The sequence below is a fragment of the Melanostigma gelatinosum genome (genome assembly GCF_949748355.1).
Source record: "Melanostigma gelatinosum genome assembly, chromosome: 13".
Lineage (NCBI taxonomy): Eukaryota > Metazoa > Chordata > Actinopteri > Perciformes > Zoarcidae > Melanostigma > Melanostigma gelatinosum.
Window position 1 is genome coordinate 12171656 of NC_136646.1, and position 15165 is coordinate 12186820.

Here is a 15165-nt window from a genome sequence, read left to right on the forward strand (position 1 = left end):
CGAGCAAGAAAACAGTGACGCAACAGGAGGCTCTAGCCAATCAGAGAGCCGGATCCAGTTTAAACGATAAATTGATGACTTGATTTTTTTTTTTCATAGACACACATATTTTGTAACTTATTTCCATGATTTCTAATAAAACAAGGTATCACAGGTAGTATTGTTATTACGGAATGCACAATGAGTCTACTAGTTGGATCTCTTACTCTGAGACAGACAAGTTCTGAATTTGACGCTTTTACTCTTGTCACCCAAAAGTACATAAGGAAATGCACATTTGTTGTTGTTTTGCCTTATGTGTTGATGCTTTTAATGGTTTTATGTGAAGCACTTTGAATTTCCTTGTTGTTGAAATGTGCTATACAAATAAACTTGCCTTGCCTTGCTGTACATTTGTTCCACATGACGCATTTGTGATCGAATCGCTGAAAATATAGCTTTAGGCTAAATGAAAATGTTTACATTATGATAGCAGCTACATTTCATTTTAATGCACCATGCTCTTAACTGACTTTATTCTGCATAATACTGTATGCTCTAAGAGGCTGGCACCTCTGGGTGATGCAGCATTCAGTGTCCGAACAGGTACAGCAGGATCCATCTCAGGACCTTGAGACTGGAATTAATTCACTTGATTAGGGAGGGATTTAAGAACCTCAGACATGCCATCAAAGGCCAGAAATGTCATGCGTAGACATAGAGACATGCCATTGCCAAACATTCAGGTTATAAAACAACATACTCATGGGCTTAACAGGCTGTTCCAACGACACAGGTGGTGGCTGCTGTTCCATCCGGCCCTCCTTCAGTTTGATGCAGTTCAGTGATTCAAAAGTCCAACTGAGGCAGCTAAACGTCCTCTTTACAATTCAGAAAGACATTGCTTAACTTTCCATTGTTTTTAAGTGCCCTCTTTTACATTTGTACTGAAATAGAAAGGTAATAGAGGACTTTCAGTAATGACTAACTTCTGTTCATGCAGTCTGTTGTCTCACGACTACATGGAGTAGCTGCAGTGATGTCACTGGTTTACAAAGACGTCACTGCGCATGCATTTTCAGTTCACATGTATCAATCATTGACAGGCCGTCATTCCTTCAGCCGAAGAACTTAACTGTGTGTCTACAGTAGAAACTACATAAGCCGGCTTGTCTAAAGCGTGCAAACTTCTCCGCTAAAGAGCCTTCCTGTTAGATTTCAATGATTAGGAAAGTGAAGAATATATGACGCCATCTGTTATATTCTGACAATATGTTAGGAGGACCAGAGGACAGAGATGATACATTTGGTGAAAGGATATTTCCAGACTAAACTAGCTGTTAACAGTGTTTTTCCACTTCAACAGAATACCGAATCTCCTGATGATCAATCGGACATTGCCATAAATACATATTTACTGGGGAAGAATGTAGAATTTGATCAGTATTTCCTGTGTTCCCTACAACATACTCCCTGTCACACTTGACCTCTATTATGAAGTATAAGGTACATTATGCACAACGTCGTTTCAGTTCAGTTCAAATGCTTTATTCGTTTACCCCTCAAGGGACATTTTAAGACGTGCCATTCAGCGAACACAAGAACAGAAATGAAACATGTCTTTGTTTCATGCTTTGGGGCGAGCCAATTTAAAAACGAAAGAGAATTCTTGGAGTGTTTCACATTTAACAGGGTGGCAAGAACCTGCCGAGAAGCTCGCCGATCCCTGTGAAAATATGCCAACCAGTGTGGCAAGAATCAAAAGACAGGAATGCACTCAAAAGCCTTTTCAATTGTTTCTCCACCAACCTGAAAAATGATCTACTTTTACATTTATAACTTTATTTTGTGATTAGGAATACAAGTTTTGATAAGTGACATACAAAACTAGAAGCATGAAGCCATGTGAACTAACAAAACTGAACTCACAGCCCTTAGAGCAACCAGTGAGTCACACAGTGCGTCATCTTTATTCCCGATAATCGAAACTGAAAGAGTATTTATGTTGACCTGCGCACATAAAGAAAGAGAAGAGCAAGCGGTGGCTTGAAAATTATTGTTCCTCAGCCGAGAACATGATTTTGCTCAAAGCCCTGATGTACTGCGAGCCATCTGGATCTGTGATCTTCAGTGTGGTGAGAGGTGGCACCCCTCCCCCGGTGTAGTATCTGAAAGCAGGGCTGGGGGACTGGATGGCCTCCAGGAACACCTTGGAGACAAAAACAAACACACCACAGGCTCAGATGTAGCAGCGCTCCGACGTTGGCACACTGACTTTTGTCAATTTGCTGTGATAAACTCAAACCGTCGCAGTATTCTGATCCTCTATGAAAGAAGAACGTGTACATGTTGACTATCTGTTTATAGAATCTTGCACTCTTTATATTTGCACTTTTTCCTACTTTGCACCGCGACTGCTGCACAAAGACGTGTCCTCCGTCTAAATAGAGCTCGGCCTTATCTTTGACGCACCTTCACGATGTCCTCGGTGTCCTGCGCTGCGTTTTGGAAAACGGAGCCGCAGTGCCGCAGGTATTTCTCATAGAGGCCGAGGGTGAGGGCGTCCACCTGTTGGAGGGATGTGTCCCCGAGCTCTGCCCTCTGCAGGTTGACCAGGAAGTCAGTGTTGACTGGACCGCACTCGATGAGACTCACGCTGCAAGGGGATGAAAAAGCACAGTCAACATTTACAGTTAACAGCCTCTGAACTGAGGGGAAAGAAGATAAGCAAACATTGAAACTCACTGGATGTTGAAGTGTTGCAGGAGGACAGCCAAGCTCTCACATGCTCCCTCTATCGCAAACTTACTGGCACAGTACACCTCATTAAAGGGCAGACCTGCAAGAGAGCATGAAGCAGGAAGATGGCTTGTTTTGGCAATTTCATGCACGGCAGCGAGCATCGACTGCGATTCGTTCTCGGGGATTCCCGCCAAAATCATTACAAAGACTGCACGTGCGGAACAGCGATTCCTCAACCCATGTGCTCCACTCACCGTGAAGTCCTCCCGTGCTCCCGGTGACCAGGATGCGGCCTTGGCCCTGAGCCTTCATGTCTGGCAGGAACGCCTGGATGGTCTGGATGGTACCGAAGAGGTTGACCTCCAGGATCTGCCTCATCGAGTCCAAGGACTGCGCCTCCAGCGGCCCCGTCAAACCCACTCCGGCATTACACACTGCGGGGTAGCGAGGGTAAGCCCATCAACGCACGCACACACACACACAAATTACAATCTTAACGAGAACACGCCGGACGACACAGGAGCGTACCCAGAATGTCCACTCGCTTCTCCACAACCCTGTCCCTCGCGTCCAGGATGGACTGCCGGACGGTCACGTCCATTTGGAGTATGTCCAAGGTGTCCTTGTGCAGGCTTTTCACACACTCTAAAAGACGCTCCTTCTTGGCCAGGTTTCTCATCGTGGCATACACTAAACAGAAAGCATGTAGTGGCGTGTCTTGATCCAGATTCCTTTAAAATGTTTTGCTTTTTATACAGATCAATATCAACAGTTCCTGACCCAGTGCGGACAGGAGGAATGCGATAAAAGACAGCGACAGCAGTGGTTACCTTTGAATGTCTTGTTTGGGTCGGAGGCTAACCGGACAGCCAGGCTGAGACCGATTCCCGACGAGCAGCCCGTGATCAGCACCACCTTCTTGTCCATGGAGCCGCCGACTGTCTGCTTCAGGGGAGAGCAGCTGGACAGCAGAGGGTAAGATGGAGGCATGTGAAAGCTCTTCTCAGTGTTTTCACATATTTCTCTGTCACAAGGCCAGTCAATCCTAAACATCTTATCGGCCACCTGGAGTCCTCCCATCTTTTCACACGTCCTTGTTGGTGTAGTTGATTTTGTTTTTATATGGAGACATAGTGGGAAACATTGGTAGCTTTGGTGCTTGTGTATACTTCCACTGACATCAATGATCGGTGGTGTAAGAGTGTATTACATTTTTGGAGGCGTCGACTGTCCCGATTTATTTCAAATAAGTTTAGCTTTTGGGAATAATTGCAGATCATGCACTCCTTTAAATTGCACGACATATGTGCACCAGGTGGCAGCAAAGCATCATGATAGCAGTCACGCTGGCCTCTTTCCTGGCTGCTCCATTGACCACATCTAACAATGAGCTGAGGACAGCCAGCAAGCAGCACAATGGCTTTGAGTTCAAGGGGTCGAGGAGGTGAAATCGTCGAGCGCTGTTCTCATAAAATCAGATTTGGAGACCTTGCATCCTCTTTCCCAAGCTCGGGAGAGTAAATTGTTCTTTTAGGTATGTCTCACAGAGAGTTGTCGTTCGCCGATGCCTTCTTTAAATGTGTGACGAAGTCATTTCAATTCAAAAGTCACATTCTGAGCTTTTTGACCACATCGCGTCAGACGATGAAAGCTCTGAAAAAGCTCGTAAAAGGAGCTTTGATTTGAGATTATTTCCCTCTTACACGCGGTTCCCAAGATTAGGAATTAACTCCCATGCTGGTGTTGACCTAGTGTGTTGCTAATCAGTCACTGTTGGAAGTTTTATTTCAATAGGCACAGCACTTGCTAGTCTGAAGTTCATCTTGCCCTTTCACGATTCCATCTAATCTAGAGCAATAGGATACAGCAGAAGGGGTTAGTAGCAACTAACATGACGTATTTTACAGTTATTGATTCTTTACGTGGTGGTGAGGCAGACCTTACTGACGTTACCTCAGGGCCAAGTGTCGGTACGCAAATTGGTCTTTCTGCCCTTTTTTAGGAGGATTGGAATTCCAGAAGAAATATCATAATGTAATGGCAATGCTATGCAAATGACAGTGACTATACCTGTCAAGATGTTTCTGTGGTATAGGTTTATTGGGCAGTTTGTGTAATTCTGTGGTAAACTTACTTCAAAAGCTAACAGTGTTGCGTCAGGAGACCCTAGTGCTCAACTGAAGATGCTTTTCAGTGTTTTCAATGTTGCGCTGAGAGGAAACTTGGCCCATTTTAGAGCAAGAAATTCTGACCAAAGCCAAGCTCCTAGAAGTGTCTGTTATTCCACATTAATCCATCATGGAAGTTCTAGCGCAGTAACTGGAAAATAAGGTTTGTGACAACAAGATGCCATTATAAGCAAATTTCACCGGGTGGCGCCAAATCCTCATGTACAAACCGTTCATCTGTCAGAGCTTGTGTAAAGTCTGACTGGAACATTGCATCTGATCAAACTGTCAAGAAACACTGGACATGGTGCTGGGTTTGGATGAATTCTTCGGTGAAAGAAGTGTGATTTCTTCTCAGGAAATGTCAAATATAGAGTGTAGAATATGAAATTTGACTTTATCCTCTGTCACGGCCCCTCTCCTATCGTCTTCCTCTTTTGTGCCTCGTTGCCATGTTTCTGCATTTAAACTGGTTTCCCGTCCCACCGTGCTGTACTACTCCTACAGCTGTGTTTCTGACCGGTCAAAAAGAACTCGCATATTCGTGCAACATTTCAGCAGCCTCATTTGAAAGAATTTCTCCCGCTGATGAGAGGCAAGCCAAGTAGGAATTTCCTGCCATTTTGCTGCGTTCCTTCTCTTGAGATGGCATCGGCTTGGCCGCTGTCCCAGAGTCTGTGGGACAGATAACAGCAGGGCCTTGAACCTCTCTCGAACATGTACGGCTCCCAAGCATCGTTCAAAATCTTGAACCGCCTGACAAGATTGACCCAAAAGTAAACAGACTTCTGAAGACCTTACATCATTTTTTGGGAGAAAGGTAAAGTGTTTGCTGGAAGTCGTGGATTCTGCACTGTAATAGCGAATAAGACATCTGCTACTGCTTCGTAACAGCTCTCCACTGTCAGCTCGTTCATGTGCTCGCCCTGGTGTGCAGAAGCAGGTCACAGGTTAGGCCGTGCTATTCCAGGCACAGACACAGGTAACGAGTGCAGCACGGTGCAGACACAACACGAGGTCTGGCTGCTCAAGCAGATGTGCTCGACAGGATGTCCCGTGCGAGAGTGACGAGCAGAAGTGAAACAGTTGACGTGCCGCGGTGGCTGTGGCCAAGCTGTACCTGGCAACAAAGTCAAATTAGGCTGTTTACTGAGGGTGTTTGAGGCCAAATCTTTTCTCAGAGATGCTGCCTCACTTTTCAGGTGCAAAATAAAACAGTTAATTGGCCTTTTTGAAGCTGATAATATCAAACTTGTTCTTTACCGAAAAAGAGGTCAGTCATTCATACAGTAGCAGCCAAGGTTGGATCTACATCAGCCGGGTAAGAGACAGGAGACAGGGCTGTCTTTGATGAGGACGTTGTATCGAAAATAAAGCCTCCTTTTGACTTTAGAATAAGATATTTCATATTGTTTCTGGAGCAAAACACAATGTTGAACAAGAAGTATTTACTGTGTGGTACGGCATCATGCAATATACTTCACATGTGTTGTTGAAGATAGTACAAACGGGAGACACAATTTCCAGTGAACTCTACCTCACTGATTTAATTCTGTAGTTGCCAGGCGGTAAGTGTGATCAAATACAAATTGATTCAACAAACATGTCCGCATTCTGAGCACCTTCACGGAGTGTGCGAGAAATAGTCATATAGAAACCGTGAGCTAAAAGTACAAACAAATTAAACTAGTTCGCTAAAAGTAATAGATAAACAGCAGAGTCAATTGGTAAATTGATGAAAATAGCTCAAAGTAACGGTTGAAATTGTTGTCTAAAAGTTAAAATATTAAAATAAGGACATAGAAGACAGAAATGTAATGTTTGCATTGGCGTTGTCTCCATGCCATTGAGTTCATATCGCAGCGTTCACATGATCAAATGTATTCCTCTCGATCTGTTGGAGAGGCTTTTGTGTCACTTTGTTAAAACCTCCGTTTGAGTTCTTTGGTCTGGACTCGATGGATTTCATGATTATAACTGTGCGTCTGCATCTGACGAGGTAGAGTTACTGTCTGTGACCTTTTCTTGCCTCTCTTCTCAACACACACTGTAGATACATTTCATATTCATCTTTTTAGCTATAATATTCGATCAAACTCTGCAGCCTCTCGACTCTTTTGCTTTTTTTTTTACCAACGCTTTGTCTGGAGACATGTTATTTTGGGGCCTCTAGACCTTCTTCGAGTATGTGTGCATGTATGTAGCTCTTTGCTCACTGGTATGGCAAATGTCCAAAGTAAACTGTTTGAGTGAAGATATTCCTTTGTGTCTGTTGCAGTTGGATATAGCATGACAGGGATATGGATAGCCGGGACTGGAGCGAGAGATCGGAAGAATTCGCTCCTCTGACAATTTAATCCAGGATGATAAAAAAAAACACAAACCAAGGAGCTTTAACTTAAGGTGCTTATAAACCGCCGCCTGGTGAGAGATGTGGCTCCGACTGCTCTGACGGCGAATGGCAGCTTTACTTCAATACAGGGTAAAGAGAGAGACAGCCTGAGAAATGCACCGAGCGTTCTTTCACAAGGCAGCATAGAGGGAGTGGGACGGTAAAATCATCACGGCTGAAACAGGAGAGGATGTGTGGAAAGTATGACCACACCGACACCGAGGCCGAATCAGCACGTTTTAAGTGTCCAATGTACAGAATATAATTTCCCGAAAACCACATTGATAGAACAAGCTCGAACTTTATTATTGTTCCTTCCTGATCCTTTTAGATGTGAGTTATATTCTTATAGAGAGAAATGCAATCTGTCTGAAACTGTTACTGATGACAGCGCTGCAGCAGGACCATCATTTGTCCTGAAGACGGGGAAAAAACGAATTCTGTTTCGTCTTCAATATTTCAAGTGCATTACAGTCTTCCTGTGGGCCAAAGGGAGGGGTCTGGCCAAACTTCCATCCCAAAGCAAGGTGAAAGGTCACCCGGGTCGTGTCCTGCGAGGGGATTAGGCCGTCATGTCTTATACACGTGTACTTCCCCAGGGGTTGTTGATATATGGGACGCAGGGTTAATGGTTGCCTGCTGGACATGCAGCTTTACGTCAGCTGTAACCCTCAGGGCCACCGCCTGACCTGCCGGCTTTGCATTCCACAGCACCAGTTTGCGTACAAAAGCCTCAGAGCTCCAGGAAGTAGCGATGGTTGTGTCATGGGAAACGGCCCCTCCGTCTTCAGTCAACCTGCTCGAGGCATTCTTTCCCTCTGGGACATCCTGTTCCTGCGGGCGCTCGATGACCTGTATTTAGCTCAGAGCGCTGACGTCGTATAGCTTCAGCCGGAGGTCAGCGCGGGACAGATCCAGTGTGCATGCATTTGTTGGGTCAAATCCCCGTTCTGGCTGAGTAAATGTTGGAGACGGCAGACGAGTACGGTTGCACTGGGCAGCTTCAGGGGCTCAATGGTTGAATGTGAATGGACAGGGAATCCTATCTAAAAACAAATGTGAGTATTTAGGTGGCTGTATTATATATTATTTCTTTACTGTGAAATTGTCCAATCACACACAGTCCAGTTGTTTTCATATCTTCTTTCTTGGCTCTCCGTCTCGTCGCTCCAGGTGCAGCCGGTGGAGAATGCCAGGCACTGACCTGTGATGTGGTGAAATGAAGTGATGGGTGGTGTGTTGGGGCACGGCAAGTGACTCAGTCATGCTGGTATTTACCCGCTATCACATCAAAACGCTTCTCTGGAAGTCAATGCAGGCATGTTTTCGCACTACCCCTCGCACACAGTTCTCACGCCAAACGCCTCCTTCTCCTCTCTCTCTCTCTCTCTCTCTCTCTCTCTCTCTCTCTCTCTCTCTCTCTCTCTCTCTTTGTTTGCCTGAATTTTTTTCTAAATAATTTTTTCCGTGCACCTTCTTGCCCTCTAACAGACACTGAAATCAGTGGCGCGCTCCGCCCACCACCTGGTTACCAAACCATCTGTTTACATCTGGCTCTGGACACACTGTAACTAAGTGAACATAACATGAGGCATTGTGTGTGAGCATGCATGACAGTAAGTGACAAGACTTCCTCAAAATACCTTCCCACAAACACAAACACCACACCATTGCAAACGTTTAAAAAAAGATTAGCATTTTCTGTTTTTGCATTTTGCTGTCCATCCCGTCTCTCTTCTTCTGAAGCTCTTTCCTGTGTTCTCATAGCAAACCCACTTCCCCTGCCTCTCAAATGCTCCGTCTGCACAGAAGGAGACTAAGGTGCTCTGTATAGTTGCGTTATGCATTGCTCAGACCTGAATAATAAAGTCTTGAGTTGATATTTGACCTTAAGTCTGCATTGTTGCTGTTTTCTTTTGTTTCCTGCTGCTCGAGGATACCACACCTATGTTATTAGCTTCATAAGGAAGCTGCAGTGAAACTCTGGCCGGAAGCCTGTCAATAGATGTCACCTCAAGAGAAGAACATAGCCCATACCACAGCTGCATTAGCTGCATTAACGCTGCCTCGCCTTTCAGTTCCCAGGAGCGAAGAACACAATGACACAACGTTTTACACCTGCGGTATGCAAACCCGCTAAACGCCTATCACCGTCTCGCTCCACAGTCAACACTTCTCTCACACGCCTGAGTAGAAAGAAATGTCACCTGTCTTCATTCCTCACATACCTGTTCCCAGATTGTCATTGTTTTGGTTTTTTTCCAACCCCGGGGCGTTCTCATTGGTCGACTCCTCAATGCTTTCTGTTTATGCTAAATTTAGAAAAACGAACTGCCAGTGAAATGGAGATTACCATGGACTGCAATAAAAACAGAGATAAAACTCTACCTCGACTCTCACACGTACAGTAAATCACATGAATCACATGCTGCAATTCCGGTCAATTTCAATTCGTCTGTGGTTAGAACTGCTGTTGAAAGAAAACTACATTTCATGGCTGACGGACATTTTTGTAGCAAAACTTCATGCGACAAAAAAATGAGATTGTTTACGTTAGTTCAATGTGTACAATATTTCAGTTTATTCTCATGCCCATAGGTCAGATCTCTGACTTCGTGCCTCCTCTCGATGTGCTACGTTATGCTCGATCAGAGGTTGTTATATGTTTTCTTCTTTTTTCATCTGGAGCTGGATGATTGACATCTTGACTTGAACCTGGTTCTTTGAGGTCACCTGCTGGCTGTGTAACTTTGATTCAACTTCAAATTTCCATTCAGTGTTTGCCGAAATAACGTGCTGATAATGTGCCACGTGAAAGAGTGAGCACAAGTTAAAGTCAAAATACCATAAATTCTCATAGAAATATCAAATTAAAGAGAAGAATAATATGCCTCTTGGAATCTAAAGCACTTTTTGGCTCCCTTCTCACCAGAGAGAGTGATTTATTATCACGAGTTTTTATTCCAAATAAACAGTGGATTATGTAAAAATGCATTTCTGCTACACAACCTCCCGAAACGAGCCGCAGATGCAGATAGAAAACATTCCATCTCGGTCTTATCACCTCTCAACATCATTTCCTTCACATGAAATGACCGAGAGCAGGAGCCAAGTCCTTTAAGTGTGCTTGCGCTCACTGTAAAACGGCGCTACGTGCTAATCACACATCACTCCCTATTTTGCCGTGTCAGTGGCCCTTCAGTTTTATTGCTAATGTAGCTCCGTCTTCCTCCTCTTGTACCCAATCATCTGTCGACAGAGATAGAAGGGGTCACAGTGACATGCTGGCGAATTTCCCAGGCACCCTTAAAGACAGCCGTTGAATCTGTCCTGCATTTATGAGACGACAGAGCAAAGGTCAACAGAAAGCTCTGGGAATCGTGCTGTGCTGCATGATCCTCCGGGTAGAAGTGCTCCGGCAGCTTAGTAATTATTATATAAGAACTTTTTTCGGGCCTATAATTTGGGTTCAAGCAGACGTTTCTGCGGTGGCAGCAGATAGCGTCAGAGGAGGAGAGAAGCCCAAACGCACGATTATTAGCTTGCTGGTTATGTAAGATGTTTTGTTTTTTCCGTGACTTCTAATAACCGAGAACTCAAGTTGACTTCTGGGAGTGACACGCGTGGCAATCTCCATGAGGGGAATGAGGGGAATGCCACGGCGTTACGCCCTAATACGGGCACCATACTGAGCAGATGGGCCAGTTTGACTCTCAATAGCATTCCAGCTGCTTTTAGTTTCTGCTCATCAAGCTGTTGTGAAGTCACCGTCACATTCCTGCCTTGTTTACGACTCATTTTCAGGAAGGTGACGGGATTAGTGTGTCTGAACACATTAGGCGTTCATCTCCTTCACGCCCTTCCACTTACAGTGAACTGAGACAGTCAAATAACACTTTTGTTTCTTGACTTGTGAGGTTCGTAGGTGTCATTCGTCACTTTAAGGGAGGCTATACCGTACACAGTGTTTATAAGGTACAACGAATGGCTTTAGTGACGTCAACAAATCATCTTAATGCTTTTTTTAGAGAAGTAATCCATCGCAAAGGCTCGACAGTTCGACCACTTCACTTCTGGGAAGTGGGATGAAGAAGACAGATGATGTAGAAATACATCAATTACAAGTAAAAGTTCTGCATTCAAAATCTTACTACAGTAAAAGTACAGAAGTATTGTCCGCTAAATACTTTTAATGCTGTAGCTGCTCCAGGTGGAGATGGTTTGACCTACTTTCTATCCAGTTGAGTCCTTTAATCCAGTGGTTCCCAGCTTGAAGGGGTCCGGCTCCTCTAACAGGTCACAAGACACATTTCAGGTCAGGTGATGATTACTGGAAAAGGAAAGATGAAAACTGGCAGAACTGCTAAATAACTCAAAGACATCTGAAACAAAACGAGAGAGCCCAACAAGACAGATATTTTCTTGTAAGGGGTCGCAAGCCAAAAAGGTTGGAAATCACTGGTTTAATCTTCAACACTGTTGCTCAGAGATTATCAGCTTTCATGTTACACTTGCACTGACGAACACGGTTTCTTTCTGTGGAAATGTATTTTTCTGTGAATTTAAGCAAATAATAGCAGTCAAGGAAACACACTTCTCGACCTCATCCTTGAGCGCTTTGAATTGATTTAATTCAGGAATTGTCTTGGCTGTCTGAGTCTCACAGTCGACTCAGCCGGATCACATGACCGGTCTGTCTCTGGGCTCTTTGATCAGTGCCTTGGCTCACACACTGCAGCGGACATGTGCTGCTCTCCTCATTAACGTTGAACGTCCAGACAAAGGTGAAATGACATCAAAGGTGCTGGACACCTCGAACCTGAGAGAGATGTCAGACTCGATTTGTGGTATTTTCCTTAGCGTGGGAGTTTTTCCCGTGTCCTTTGTGTGATTATAAAACCATCTTCACACGACCATACCATTGCTGAGAAAATCACCATCTTATCCAATAATTCAGTAAAATGATGATCTTTGAAGAAGAACCTTATTTAGACAGCTAATTCTTAATAATGAGAGCATGTGACACAACTGGAAGGCTTCTGTTCGCACCACAGTTTCTTCATGTGGAAAAAAAGAGGCCCTGAGGCTGGTCTTTATTTCAACAATGAAGAGATCTGTAGTCTCGAAGTGATTCATCCGTCTTCATCGCTGGAGTCTGAGTCTCTGGTTTAACATTGGTGTGGCAGCAGATTCCTCCGGTCTGGCTTTGCGTCAGCAAGGGGGATTCCTCGAGATCCAGCAACTGGGTGTTGCATTCTTGCCGTCCCTGCACTTTGCCATCGCAACGCTCACGAGACACAAACAGCTCGCCGGTCGCGGTCAAGAGTCTCTTCCTGTCCCCCGGCTGGAGTGAGGGGTGTGAGAAACACGATGGCATGAGCTCAGGGTCGTGGCCAGAGAGGCGAATGGCAGCAGAGAAGCACATAACCCCGTCCCACAGCGACGATGGTCCGCTCTTCTACGGACCCAATAGACCAGGAAAGAGAGACAAAGGAGTTATTCAGTGTCTGTTAACACAAGAAGCCCTGTCTACAATAAACACTATGAATGAAGGTGAAGATGTGTATGGGCTTTGTGACCCAATACATGGAAATCAAAAGATCATAAACCCAACACGTCTCACCAAAATCAGAATCCCAGACAAACAGTTGGAATTGATCAGGGAGAAGTTAAAACCAGATGGTGCTAACCCTTGATTATATTTGTGGGGTTTCAGGGTTTCGAATTAGAGGAAGGCCCGTCTCGGGCGGGTGTCCCATCAAAGCGGGGGACACGCCCTCAGCGTGGCCACAGACGTTGGGCTGGGGGGCGGCTATGGAGGGTGTTTTATGTTCCCGGTCAGCCTGAGGAAAGAGCTGCAGACCACTGGAAGCTGGACACCCTCCAGCTTCTTTATCCTTTAAAGATAAATTCATTTTACTTTGACACATTCTGTTATCGCCAGTTCAACATGGCAGGAGTAAACAGGAGCGCTCACTTCTGTTTAAAGGCAGCAAAACAGATTCCTTCCTGTGGAAAATTAGACTGTCGGAGCACAGGAACGTTTGATTCATTGGCAGCTTGTCTGATTTGTGATGTTATGGGCTGAAAAGCTGAGGGCTGTGATAAAGAGGGCAGTTTTAACAGCGAGGCCTGGAGGGACGCATGAATAACCGGCTGTCGACGTGAGCTGTAAGTCATAGCCGTCGGGTCCTCGAGTGCCAATCCAGTGGAAACACACACATATGAGTGCACACTTAGGTCTATAGGTGTCTCCGTGGGAGGTCTTGTAAGGGCAAAAGCAAATGAACTAGAATGGTGGGAGCGAATGAGCTGCCGGATTCTCGTTTAAAGTTCAAAGGGGGGGGGGGGGGGGGGGGGTGCTCGAGGTGGCCTCTTGATTTACTGAGGCCAAAGAAGTATTTTGTTTGTGCGAATGGGAACAAAACACAGGGTAACGGTAGCAGGCTCGTAAATGACTCCGTGGAAAAGAAAGGTGATGGTCCAAACCCCCCTAATCACTATTTCACCTCTCTGAGGCTTTGAAGGAAGTAGAAAATAAACTAGAAAATGCATTTCCTGCTGAAAATGCGTTGGAATGCTGAAAGCTGAAATGAATCTCAAAAACATTGCTGAAAATAGATATCCAATTTAAAAAAAATTGCAAAAACCTGAATAATTCAAAAAGTTGAAAGATTACAAATATGAAGTTATGTCACCCTTCTCCTGAAAGAGCTGAACATTTTGATATTCGAACGGTTTCTGTAGCTTAAAAGAATTCCAGCAGTAGTGATATTTGTTGTAGTCGTAGTAGAAGTATTATTCGCAGTATAAGTATGAGTAGCATTTGAATAAGTACTAGTTGTAGCAGTAGTGATATTTGTAGTCGCAGTAGTAGTAGAAGTTGTCGTCGAAGTATTTGTAATTAGAAGAAGTAGTCGTATCAGCAGTCGTACTAATAGCTGTAGTAGTATTAGTACTGGTTATTAGTACTGGTAGTAGCAGGAATAGCAGTATTAGCAGTTGTGGTATCAGTAATAATAGTAGTGGTAGTAATAGCAGTTAGGTTAACAGCATTCCAACAACAATAGAAAATAGATTTCTGAGCTGTGGATCAGCTTCAGTTCAAAAGAAAGGAAACGCAGTTGTTATTGTTTGTATAACTCAAGTCCATATTAGAAAGTGTGCTTTCTGTGTTAAAGTTGGTTGTACTCTTTTGTCCATGGCAAATATATTTTGGACAAAGACATTTTTGGCTCTGCATGGTCCCCAGAGGATGATTCCTATGTTTTACGGACCCCCGGACCACCGGACCAACACTTTGGTCCAAGTCTCCAGGTACATCAAAACTTCATGGCTTGATTTTCAAGACAGTTGCTGTACTTATTCTTTGCTCAGAGGGTAATTCCCAGTGATTTTGGTGACCAGCTCACATTTCCTCTAATCCCACCATGAAGTAGAATTCACCACTGGAACACAATTGATTTCATTATTAAATGAGCTGTGAAATGTCCTCAACAAATTCATTGTTGGTGTGCTGTTCTTTCAGTCCAACTCTCTTTGTATTGTACAATCTTATATTGCAGCCATTATGTGTTGTACTTATATCTAATAACCTTTAAGTTTTCCTTAATTAGTTTTTCTCATTACCAGCTTTGGCTCTCTAAACATATACGATTCTGAATAAAGGCCTTTACACACCAGCAGCATGTAGAATAAACGGCACGAAAATGCAAAATACTGGGCTGCAAATAGCTCACATCAAAACTATTCATAGCAACAGCTATGCAAATGTGCGACGGTTGCAACACTTTTTACATCTATAAAAAAAAAAACGGAATCCTATTGATCCAGAGCAGCGTCTGGCAGTCTGGCAACAGCCGGATGTCAAATGGTTAAGAAATT

The 15165-nt window shown here is 44.3% G+C and overlaps 1 protein-coding gene across 1 annotated transcript; it reads right to left on the minus strand.

Annotated features, from left to right (window-relative positions):
• Positions 1–2032: 2032 nt before the first annotated feature.
• hsd17b1 (hydroxysteroid (17-beta) dehydrogenase 1) lies at positions 2033–3648 on the minus strand (the record flags this gene model as incomplete). The annotated part of the gene is made up of 6 exons (XM_079282084.1): positions 2033–2188; positions 2452–2635; positions 2725–2818; positions 2976–3155; positions 3250–3411; positions 3552–3648. 6 exons carry the CDS (start codon positions 3646–3648, stop codon positions 2033–2035), a joined length of 873 nt encoding a protein of 290 aa, XP_079138210.1.
• Between the last annotated feature and the right edge of the window lie 11517 nt (positions 3649–15165).